Below are 12,433 nucleotides of genomic sequence, written 5' to 3' on the forward strand. Positions count from 1 at the left end.
AGAAGAAAAGAACAATTGTTCTTCTAGGTGAATTGGATGTTAGGGAGATAAAGAAACTTTAATTTTTTGGGGTGCCCATGGCCGTGGTAGGTGACAGGGAGAATCTGAAGCTTCTTTTGTCAGTCCAGCATATCTTAATGCCATATTTTGGGTTAAGATATTTCTGATTTCCTTCAGTATATAGAGCTAAAGAATCCAGTCTTTTAAATATATTAATCTTTCGATCCCAGTTAATTAATAAATTCAATTAATTTTTTTTCTTTAAATTTAAAATAATTTACAATGCTTAAAATACTTTTCCATGGAAATAGAAATGTTAGGTAATTAGTGAGGGATTCTTGGCCTCCTAGGGACAAAAGTGGGTGCTTTGCCTTGGTGCAATTGCCCCACTTGGGAAGAAGGACAAGGGTGGGCCCCAGGTCCCCATCTTGGTCCTCCCTCACCCTAATCCTCTCCTCAGGGACTGCCATACCTGAGGGAGGAGGGAATACCCTACAAATCTGCCAATCAGAGCTTAGCAGGCCACCTCCAAAAGAATGCAGAGTACTCTCTAACCCAGGGGCCAAGCATCATTAGGTACCATTGATAAGGGAAACCCCCATCTATTACTTAGCATCAGCCACAGAAGACCTCCGCCACTCATGGAAGACCCCAGTCGGCATAATACTAACCTATTATCTGACCCATCAACTAATCCATTACCTGGCATCGGCATAACAATAAACCTATTACCTGGTGTATCAACTAATCCATTACCTGGTGCAACAACATAATACTAACCTATTACCGGACACATCAACTAACCTACACCTGATACCCCACCCCTTGGACCACCCCAACTTAATAAAAGTGGGAAAAATCAGGTAGATGGGGCTCAGAATTTGGTGGCGAGACCCCTCTGGGCCCGCCTGAGAATAAATGGATTCTCCGACTCTTCGTTTGCCGCTTGCTTTGTCCTCGGAACTACCCAACATAACACTTGCTGTAACATGATAGAGTCTGGAAATTGACCTAGAACAACCCACTTGCATAGTCTAAGACTTAAGTCATGCAACTCCCAACTGTCCAATCAAAGTGGTTCCATGGTGACCTCTGAACCACAATAGATGTCCCAATCTGGGGACAATAAAACAAGATGCAGACCATAACCAGGCCCTTTTCTGGACCCTTCCTTTTGCTCTCCCTTTGCTGTGACAATGGGTCAGGTCATCTGTGGTGTACGTATCTCACCCTGTAAACCTATATATTGCTCTTTCTCTATAATCCTTTCCTTCCTCAATAAACCTCATTCTTCTGCTTACCTTACATTGGTGCATCTTGTCATTCTTCAACCATAAGCACAGCACAAACTGACATTTCAGACTGAAACCTGATAGAAAGGACAATAATTTTTCCTAGTACAGTGAAGAACTTAATTATATTAAATATGATACTGTTGGGGCTCAGAAAAACATCACCAAGAAATGAAGGCCTCAGAAGCAAAATTTATTCTCTGACCTTCTGCTGCCCCTCATTCCCATTCTTCCCTGAAGCTAGCCATAAAAACTAGAATCCCTCTTCCACAAGGCAGGTCATAAAAACCAGAACCTCTTTTCCCCAAAGTCAGCCATAAGACCTAAAGATATTACTCTGACTTTCTATCCACCTTTCTTTGTAAAAACTGGCCATAAAGAAAATATCTAACTTACCTTGTTTGACTGTAGGTGGTAAGATCCCCATTCCAGAGAGGAACCTGCTTTATAATCATGTAACAGAGGACATGGCCTGGAAAAAAATGGGCAAAAATGTTTTCTTTCTCTTTAAAACATCCCACTCTCCTTTTGGAGAACTAGGACCTGCATCCCTGCTCAGGGCAGTGGTTGGGAGGGACAGGGGAATGTCTTTTATGCTATAGAAGATGGCTCAGCTGAACAGTGGGGTTGGGGAGGTCCTTCAGGGATAGAGGAAGACCAGAATCACCAACTTTATTTGAACAGCAATTGCCTGAAGCTGAATGCCCTACTTTTAAAATCTCTGTGTTTCTGCTTATTATTAGGACAATAGCATTTTAGTCAGGAGTCTATCCTCATTTTCTGGCAAATTAATAAATCTCTCCTTCTCAAACTTGTTCTCCTTCTGATGTGGCCTCAGGGACAGGGTGCTGAGCTTTTGGTATCTATCAGAAAGAAGGGAATGCATCTTCAGAGAGGCAAAGAGTAGTCTAGACAGAAAGGCCTTGCTGTTTCCCCACTCAAATCTGTTAGCACTAGGTCATACTCTTTTTGTCCAATCATATTCTATGTAGCTGTCCATATTTTCTTTAAGCATAAAAATGGACACTTTCCCCTGTATCTTTGAGTCTTCATTATGAAGGGTCCTGTGTATACATGTTAAATAAATTTGTATGCCTTTTCTTCAATTAATCTGCCTTTTACAAGTTGATTTCTCAGCAAACCTTCAGAGATGGAAGGGTCCCCTTGGCCTCTACAATACTTTATCACTTGGAAATAAATCAATAAATCTGACTGATTAGGCAAAGACTCAATCAACTATACTAAAATCCAATTCTATTACCAAAAGCTTGGCACTTGTCCTCATGGCCACTTCAGAAGAATGAGAACATGAGGTTTGAGGAGAAGGAAAGAGAAGTTTTACGACTTTACTGGCATGAGATGAGGATGGAGACTCCTGTGAGAAATGCCATTGTCCTAATATTAAGCAGAAATACAGAGCTTTTAAAGAGAGGCCACTCAACTTCTGGCAGTTGCTGTTCAACTACATTTGATGATTGTTATCTGCCCCATCTCCTGTAGCACAAATAAGGAAAGACTCACCCTGCCCCTCTCAACCACTGGCCTGAGGCTGGGACGAAGATTTTAGTTCTCAAAAAGCAGTGGAGGATGCTTTAGAGACAGAAAATATTTTTGCCATTTTTTTCAGGCCATTTCCTCTGTTACGTATGCCCGACTTTCAATATATCCCTTCCATATCTATGGCAGGAGACGTCACTACTCTGTTACGATTCTTGATGTAACAAATAGATTTTAACGACCATAATACGCAGTGATGGTAAAGGTATATATCCAATAGTTACTGCTGACAAAAGTGAATGTAATAAAACCTTTGAGGAAAATGTAGTAAGTGAAGGAAATGAAAAATATTTTACCCCAAATATTCAAATATTCTGTGATATATTTTGAGATGGTTTCCATCATCTCAGGAATAGAAGTGAGGTTGCAAAGCTGTCTTTTGTAGAGAGAAATTTGAATTGTAAAGAACCTCCATTAATACAGCCAAGTCTTTGCTTATGATCTAGGAAAGATTAACTGAGATTCTAATACCTTTAAAAGTCTAAAAAGAAACATTTGTCACCTATTCCCTTTGAGGGCTGCTATCTGTGAGACATAACAAAACCATCTTTGCTAGTCAAGCTTCTATTCTCCCTCCTATAACCTGTCTTGCCACCCAAAACCTGTTTGGCTACAACCCAAGCTCCCATTCTTTAAAAACCTCTGTATCTCATTGAGGAATTAAGCTTTAACTCTTAAGGCTCCCGTTGTATACCTGTTAAAATAAATTTGTGTGTCTTTTTCTCCAATTAATCAATCTGCCTGTGTCATTGAATTTTCAGTGAATCTTTATGGGGCTAAGGGCCTTGCTCCCTACATAAGATTAATCAAAATGCCTTAAAAATCTATATCCTTTGTGACAAAGCATTTCAATTTTAGGTTACCCTCAGGAAATAAATAACGTGCCATTCTCCTTTAAAATAGGAAAATAAGCTAGAAAGGACATTATTGCTAAGTACTAGAGCTTTTGTTAGAAAGTATCAGAAAATCCTTATTATTGAATAATAAGCGGATATAGATCATTACTTCTAAAATTTTCCCTAATGCAATTTTTCTAAATTTTTAACTGTGGACATAGATTTCCTTTGGCAAGAGAACTTGATTCAATTATGGAACAGAATAGAATTTTGGTAATAGTTCCAAGTAAGTATAGTGTCAAAGCTGGTATTTCATAAGCAGGGAAAAGATGTATTATTTTTAAAATCTGGGTGATCAATGAACTGCTAGAGAATTGGGTAAAATTACAGAGAATTCATAAGAAGGAATAATATTGTATTAACACTATGAAGAATTCATAAGAAAAAATAACAAACAGGGCTGGGCATACTGACTCACACCTATAATCCCAGCACTTTGGGAGGCCAAGGCTGAAAGATCAGTTGAATCCAGGAGTTGGAGACCAGCCTGGATAACATAGCAGACTCTGTCTCCTCCACACACACAAAAATTTTAAATCACGTGGGCAAGGTGCAGCACACCTACAATCCTAGCTACTCTGTAGGCTTATGCAGGAATATCACTTGACCCCAGAAGTTCAAGGTTACAGTGGGCTGTGACTGTGCCACTGTACTCCAGTCTGGGAAAAAGAGCTAGATCCTATCTCCCAAAAAAAAAGAAAAAAGAAAGGAAGGAAGGAAGGGAGGGAGGAGAAGAAAGAGGAATAATAAGCAGACATCAAAATCACCTTTGTTTGGAAAGCTCTTTAGATAAGGGAAATTGATTAAAATATAATCAGTATAAAGAAATTGCAAAACGCCATATACAGCACCGCATACATTTGCTTAGAAAAATATGTACATTTATCATTGATTTGCTGACTAAAATATCTTAGTAGCTAGCAGTGGTGATCTGTGTGATGGGATTATTGATTGTCCTTTTTTGTATTTTCCACAATATTAAGGTTTTTCCTTTGCATTCAAAAGCCATTTATTTTTTAAAGCCTTAAAACATACTAATAAAATAGTGCTATATTACAAAACAGAAAGCACGCCTTTTTTTTTTTTTTTTTTTTTTTTTTTTGCGCGTTAGATTTCCCCCTCCAAACAGGGCGGGCCTTCTTGACTACTTTCAGGTTCTCAATTCGGTCCGCCAGAGACATATAAAGGGCTGCCTCAAGCGAGCTCCTTCACAAGGCATTTTGTCAGTCTTGTAGTTCTCTTCTCTGTCGTCATGTCTGGCCGAGGCAAGGGCGGGAAGGGTCTTGGCAAAGGCGGAGCCAAGCGCCACCGCAAGGTTCTGCGCGATAACATCCAGGGCATCACCAAGCCTGCAATCCGGCGCCTGGCCCGCCGTGGCGGAGTTAAGCGCATCTCCGGCCTCATCTACGAAGAAACCCGTGGGGTGCTCAAGGTGTTCCTGGAGAACGTGATCCGCGACGCCGTCACCTACACGGAGCACGCCAAGCGCAAGACGGTCACCGCCATGGACGTGGTCTACGCGCTCAAGCGCCAGGGTCGCACTCTCTATGGCTTCGGCGGCTGAATGCATTTTTGGCTTTGCTACCAACATAAAGGCCCTTTTCAGGGCCACCCACCTTCTCACCAAAGGAGCTATTATGCTTTTTTTTTTTTTCTGGTTTCAGTGTTCCTTTCTGCGCGTGCTCAGTTTGCATTGCTATTCGCGCATGCGTCTCCAGCCACAACTAAGGTAAGTGTTTCTGTTGCCTATTACTAGCCAGCATTAGGCTAAGCGCGCCCTTTAGTTTAATGCTATTTCTTAACAAATCTTACTCGACACCGAAAAAGTAAGAAAACAGGTCTGGCCTACTACAACAAAACGTATGAGGCGTGAACTAGAGCTAATACAGCATGAAACGAATAGGCTTTTAATGAAGATGTTTAGTATGTCTCTGCTGTAGAAAGCGGTGGAGGGGACACCCCTTATGCAATTCGGGAAACGTGGAGGATTCAGCATATTTGAGGCCAATAGTTGGCCACGTACTGGCGATATCCGTTCTGGCGCTCTGTTTAAGTAACAACGCATGGTGTCTCACGCCTGTAATCCTAGCACTCTGGGAGGCCGAGGCGGGCTGATCGTTTTTTGAGCTCAGAAGTTCGAGACCAGCCTGAGCAAGACTGAGACCCCCGTCTCTACTAAAAACAGAAATTAGCTGGACAACTAAATATATGTAGGAAAAATTACCCGGGCATGTGGCGTGTGCCTGTAGTCCCAGCTACTTGGGAGGCTGAGTAGGAGGATTCCTTGAGCCCAGGAGTTTGAGGTTGCTGTGAGCTAGGCTGACGCCACGGCACTCACTCTAGCCCGGGCAACAGAGTGAGACTCAAAAACAAACAAACAAACAAACAAAAAACCGCATGATAGTTTGCCAGGCTAGTTGGTCAACTGTAGTTATGACCACATGTATTGGACAAACCAAACATGTCCTCGTCTCCTTGCTCCATTTCTAATTAGCACACTAGGAGTCTGGAAAGCTAGTACAATACTTAGAAACTAACTGCAGGTGATTTCCCACAGAACAGTTGGTGAGGATACGATGCAATTGAAAGGCTTTTCAACTAAATTATAAGGCATTGCAGAAGTGTTCTATAGGATGAAAAAATGTTTACAACGCAACCCTCCAACCCAGGAGGACTACTGAGAAGTGTCCCTTAATACAGAGTGGAACAGGGATTAAATGATAGTAGGAAATATATCCAGATCTAACTTCAAAGGCGGTTCTATTACCCTTCCTTAGGTCTTAGATACTAAAGAGAAAAATCCAGAGCCAAAGGTGATTTTGTTTTTAGTTATATTTCCCAACAGCTTCTAAGAGTCTGTGGCTTTCTATTGATTTCTTGAATAATTTTGACCAAAATGTTAGTTCTTAAAAAAGCTAAGTATATTGTGCATAATTTAAGTGTTGCTTTTATAACTAATATTTTAGTATTTGTCTTTAAAAATCTGACATTCTCATATCTTCTTGTAACAAAATATGTAACAAATGTAACCATTTTTGGTGTTATCTTTTTCAATTCAAGGTCCCAGATTTTGAGTAATGAAACTGTTATGTGTTACTTATATTTAAACTATTTTTGGAGTATCCTGACCACTAGATTACACATATGTGTTTCCTCATTTTATAAGAGAAGACATAATTTATATTTGTACTTAGTCACATACAAATGTGAGAACAGTTATGTTATATATTGCACAATATGAGAAAAAACAAAGCAAATCAGAAAAGGAAATTATGCATCCCTAAGTTAACCAGATAAAATGTACTTAATAGCCTGGGCATAGTGGCTCATGTCTGTAATACCAGTATTTGGGGGGGGGCTGAGGCAGGGGTATTGCTTGAGGCAATATAGCAAGACAAAAAAAAAAAATTAGCCAGGCAAAGATGGATAGAACATACTTATGTTCATAGAAAAGTCTAGCACAAAACTTCCAACAAACTGATTTTCTTCCTAGGTATAAATGCCCTTGTTATTTGGTGGTAATAAACGTAAATGCTTATGTGATATATAAGTAGGCCCTAGAGGTTTTTCAGTGTCTTCACTATTGATAGTATGATTCCTAAAGGATTCTATTCTTTCCTATACTGATAATGTTGCTTAATAAATAAGCCAGATATTTTATCAACAGATGTTTTTTTTTCCATACAATTATCTAAAGGTTCCTGCTACACAATACAGATCTGAAATTGAGTTTTCCAGCAGCATCAAAATAACTTTAAGAAAGGACTGTGCCAGTTACTTGTCATACTTGACTACAGTATATACAAAATATTCTTGATTTAATATTTTCCAGGGCATAATAGAAGCAACCTGCTTCACTCAGGATCAAGAAAGCAAAAATTAATTACTTAGGACTGAATGAACTAATTTGTGGCTAAAGTTCCTTTACTAATGCGTCCTTAACATATTTGAAGTTGCTATCTTTTTCAAACTACCTTCTCATATTTTAGAAAAATATTCTAACATCTTCTGATAAGTTGTTAGGAATACTTAAGAATAATGATTCTGTAGAAAATATATGATATATCGGCCGGGTGCGGTGGCTTAAGCCTGTAATCCTAGCACTCTGGGAGGCCAGGTGGGTGGATGGCTCAAGGTCAGTAGTTTGAAACCAGCCTGAGCAAGAGCGAAAACTGTCTCTACTATAAATAGAAAGAAATTAATTGGCCAACTAATATATGTAGAAAAAATCAGCCGGGCATGGTGGTGCATGCCTGTAGTCCCAGCTACTTGGGAGGCTGAGGCAGGAGGATCACTTGAGCTCAGGAGTTTGAGGTTGCTGTGAGCTAGGCTGACGCCATGGCACTAACTCTCGCCTGGGCAACAAAGTGAGTCTCTATCTCAAAAAAAAAAAAAAAATACATATATATATTGATTGGCCCTTTCTACAAAACAACATGAAAAAGTGATTGGATATTATACAAAACTATTTTACTAAGTCCCATTATTTTTCATAGGGATGCAGTTTTTAACATAGACTTAATCAATCCTTCTTAAAACAAGCAAGCCCTTTTATCTTTTCACAACTATATCATTAAAACAGATCAAGTTGAACAAAAGATAAAATTTGAAATATTCTATTATAAAATATCTGTCCAAGGGTCTGATTACATTTGATAAAATTCTTAGTCTTGGTTTCCTGATGTTTTGTAATTTTCATTTCTTGCACTACGTGAGACTATTCAGTTCTGCTAGAAAAATGTGATGGATGGAACTCATGTGTTCAGTATAAACAGTAAATAGAGCTTGTGTGATTAAATATATAAACAAATAAAGGACCAAGAGATAGATAATATTCATGAGGCACTATTCATACATGATTAAATCTGGATACTAAATATACATGAAGTACATGAAACACTAAATATTCATAATATATTAAATATACTTGACCCAAGGGTGCCTTAATTCAGTCTCTCTGGTGATATCCATTCTGGCCCCATATATCCTTTGTTCAAGAAGCACAAAAAACTCCATGGCTATTCAGAAGGCTATGGCAAGCAACCAGGCATGTTTGTCTCTCCTCTTCAATGGAGTAAGTGCTTGTCATTGGCCCAGAATACTTAGCATTTGTGGGCCTCCTTCCCCAGACCTGGACTCTGGTTGTCATAACCATAAGCATATCATCAGTGAAGAAGGCTGGTCCATCAGTGAAACAGGTAAGATATATGCACAATGTATAACCCATGATTCAGCTACCGTGGTCCATCTCCTTGCACCCTCATCCTAAATGTTAACTTACCTCATTTGTTTCTCCTTGCTGCATATTTAAATTGATTTAATAAACCATCTCCCACATTTTAATTTGGTCTGAGTATTTTTGTGCCACAGGAGAGTTTGCCTGGTAGAATATTTACAGGCTGCCAGGAGGTCAAGGTAACTTCCTACACGACAGTGGGGAGCCAGGAAAATATTAAGGAGACTGATGCCAGTAATCTGGAGATGATAGTCACTCATACAGGGCAGTAGCCTGGACGTATTGAGAATTGGTCAGTGTCTGTATCTTGAAGGCAAACCAAGAAAGATTGTTAGGGAGTTGAATATAAATATGACAAAAGACAAGGATAAAGGTATTATCAATTGAATGGAGTGGTTTTTTAATGGAAGAAGATTGGAAAGGGGACTATACATGGTACTTCTTAGAGCATTGAGTTATGATACTTTTTTCTACTTGTTCAGGTTTTAGAGTAAATAAAAATTATAGTTTCTTTTTAGGGGGTTTTCCCAGTATAGTTGGAGAGGAAAGCCAAGCAGTTGTCCTAGGTTTCTGGTGTCTTGACTCCAACTGTTGAACCTAGCAAATGTTTATAGCAAGATCTTTTTATGCAAGAACTTTTAAACTATTAACCATAGATAAAGTAAACATGTGACTGTTGACCTACATCCTCTCTTAGGAGAAAGATAAGAATTTGAATTCCTCGATGGGTGTGGTGGCTTATGCCTGTAGACCCAGCACTTTGGGAGGCTGAGGCAGGAGAATTACTTGAGGCTAGGAGTTCAAGACCACATTGGGCAACATAGTGGTACCCCAAGCTCCACCAAAAAAAAAAAAAATGTTAACAATTAGCCAGGTGTGGTGGTGCACACCTGTAGTCCTAGTTATTTAGGAAGCTGAGGCAAAAATTTCCTGGGCTGGGAGCCGTGGGTCACATCTGTAATCCCAGCATTTTGGGAGGCTTAGGTGGGAGTTTTACTTGAGGCCAGGAGTTAGAGACAAGCCTGAGCAAGAGCAAGACCCTGTCTCTCCAAAAAAGTAGAAGAAATTAGCTGGGTATGGTGGTGCACAGCTGTAGTCCCAGCTACTCAGGAAGCTATGGCAGAAGAATCGCTTAAGCCCAGGAGTTTGAGGTTGCAGTGAGTTGCAGTAAGCTATCAATGATACCACTGCACTCTACCCTGGGCAACAGAGCGAGACCTTGTCTCAAAAAAAAAAAAAAAAGGCCGGGCGCGGTGGCTCATGCCTGTAATCCTAGCTCTTGGGAGGCCGAGGCGGGCGGATTGCTCAAGGTCAGGAGTTCAAAACCAGCCTGAGCAAGAGCGAGACCCCGTCTCTACTATAAATAGAAAGAAATTAATTGGCCAACTGATATATATATAAAAAATTAGCCGGGCATGGTGGCTCATGCCTGTAGTCCCAGCTACTCGGGAGGCTGAGACAGAAGGATCGCTTGAGCCCAGGAGTTTGAGGTTGCTGTGAGCTAGGCTGACGCCAGGGCACTCACTCTAGCCTGGCCAACAAAGCGAGACTCTGTCTCAAAAAAAAAAAAAATGCACTTGAGCCTAGGAATATAAGGCTGCAATGAATTATGGTCACCTGCCACTGCACCTCAGCCTGAGTGACAGAGAGAGTCTGTCTCTAAGAAGAAATAATAAAAAAAAGAATTTGAATTCTTGAATGTGACACATAACCTCTCAATACAACAAAGGATGCTTACAACAAAGAATAACCCACCCATTGTCCCTTTTTGTGTGTGTGTGACAGTCTCACTTTGTTACACAGGCTAGAGTGAGTGCCATGGCCTCAGCCTAGCTCACAGCAACCTCAAACTTCTGGGCTCAAGTGATCCTCCTGGCTCAGCCTCTCGAGTAACTGGGACTACTGGCTGCGCCACCATGCCCAGGTAATTTTTTCTATATATTTTTAGTTGGCCAATTAATTTCTTTCTATTTTTTTTTTTTTAGTAGAGACGGGGGTCTTGCTTTTGCTCAGGCTGGTTTTGAACTCCTCAACTCAAACCATCTGCCTGCCTGGGCCTCCCAGAGTGCTAGGATTATAGGCATGAGCCACCGTGCCCAGCCTAGAAGATGCTATTAAAACAGATTTCCCCCTAAACTTCACATGCCTGCAGGACCAGTGATTAATGGGAAGTGGTGAGTCATATTTGAAGTGACCCAAACCCAGAGATTCTGACTTAATTGGTCCAAGGAAAGAACTAGTTGATATTTAAACAAACAATAACTTTTCCTCTTGTCTCTTATGTGCTGTTAATTAAGACACAAAGCACTAATCTACATGTCTGGTATTTTTTTCTGCCAGAAAAAAGAAATGAGTTTAATAGAAAGGTAGAGAGAACGTGTTTAAGGAAGGACAAAAATCACAGCAAACCTCTCCATCCATGCTGTAGTCATCCTCAGAAGGCTAGGGAGGCTCTTACCCTTCATTTACAACCCAGACAGAATATGAGTACATGCTAAAGAAAAGATATGACACTGAAGGAATAATCAAGATTATATCGCCATTTGCAAAAATTTTTTGAAAAAATATAACTTGACATTTGGGCATTTCCTGTGGTTCCGTAATAGACTAGGGTATCTCCTAAATCTAGTCATACAATTCCTAGTTGAATCTGGAGTACTGAAATGTGGTTATTTTAAAAGCTCTCTTTCACCCAAGGGTCCCAAAGTCACATGAAATTGGAAGCAAGGCATAAATGAGTAATATTAAGTGCTTCATGTTGTACTTACTGTGGGTCAGACACTGTGTTCTAAGCATTTTTCATTTATCAATTTGTTTAATCCTTACAACATCCCTTTAAGCTAGGTACTATCATCATCACACAAATGTTCAAAGAAATAGGCTCAGAGACTACATGTAAATTAACCCAAGTACCTACAACTAGAAATTGATTGGTTTAAGTTTGATCCCAAGTCATCTGCTTCTAATGGTTGTGCTTAAACATTTCACCACACTATATCACACCACTTTGATGGTATAAAGTTGTAAAAGAGAACATTTACATTTTAAGTTTTGTTTATATTTTTTTATATCCTAAAAAAATTATTCTTTATGTCCAAAGAAAAATTTCTGTGGGCCCACCCACTTAGCAATGCCAGAGATGACAAATTTTCAGGATTTAAAAATATATGTTTTTCATATAAAATATCTTTTTTTTTGCATTACTGACAAAAACCACAGATTAAAAAAAAAAGTCTAAAACATATCTGCACTCCACACTTGGACTACAAGTTTTGTACTTTTAGTATATCTTAATCAATGCTACTGTAATTGTCCCTTCTGAGTTTTTGATATCGACAATGACACATTCATCATTTTCATCAACACTTAATGAATAATCATTCAACTTAACTCCCCACCCACCCCAAAAAAACACCTTAAAAATAGCATTACTCACTGGATTCCATTTATGA

General features: G+C 39.6%; 1 protein-coding gene across 1 annotated transcript; it reads left to right on the plus strand.

The window, feature by feature from the left end:
* Positions 1-4,961: 4,961 nt before the first annotated feature.
* On the plus strand, positions 4,962-5,359 carry H4C11 (H4 clustered histone 11). Its single transcript, XM_012742008.3, has one exon. The coding sequence runs from the start codon at positions 4,998-5,000 to the stop codon at positions 5,307-5,309; it is 312 nt and encodes a 103-aa protein (XP_012597462.1). The 5' UTR covers positions 4,962-4,997; the 3' UTR covers positions 5,310-5,359.
* The last annotated feature ends 7,074 nt before the right edge of the window (positions 5,360-12,433 follow it).

Source organism: Microcebus murinus, chromosome 15 (genome assembly GCF_040939455.1).
Source record: "Microcebus murinus isolate Inina chromosome 15, M.murinus_Inina_mat1.0, whole genome shotgun sequence".
Taxonomy (NCBI): domain Eukaryota; kingdom Metazoa; phylum Chordata; class Mammalia; order Primates; family Cheirogaleidae; genus Microcebus; species Microcebus murinus.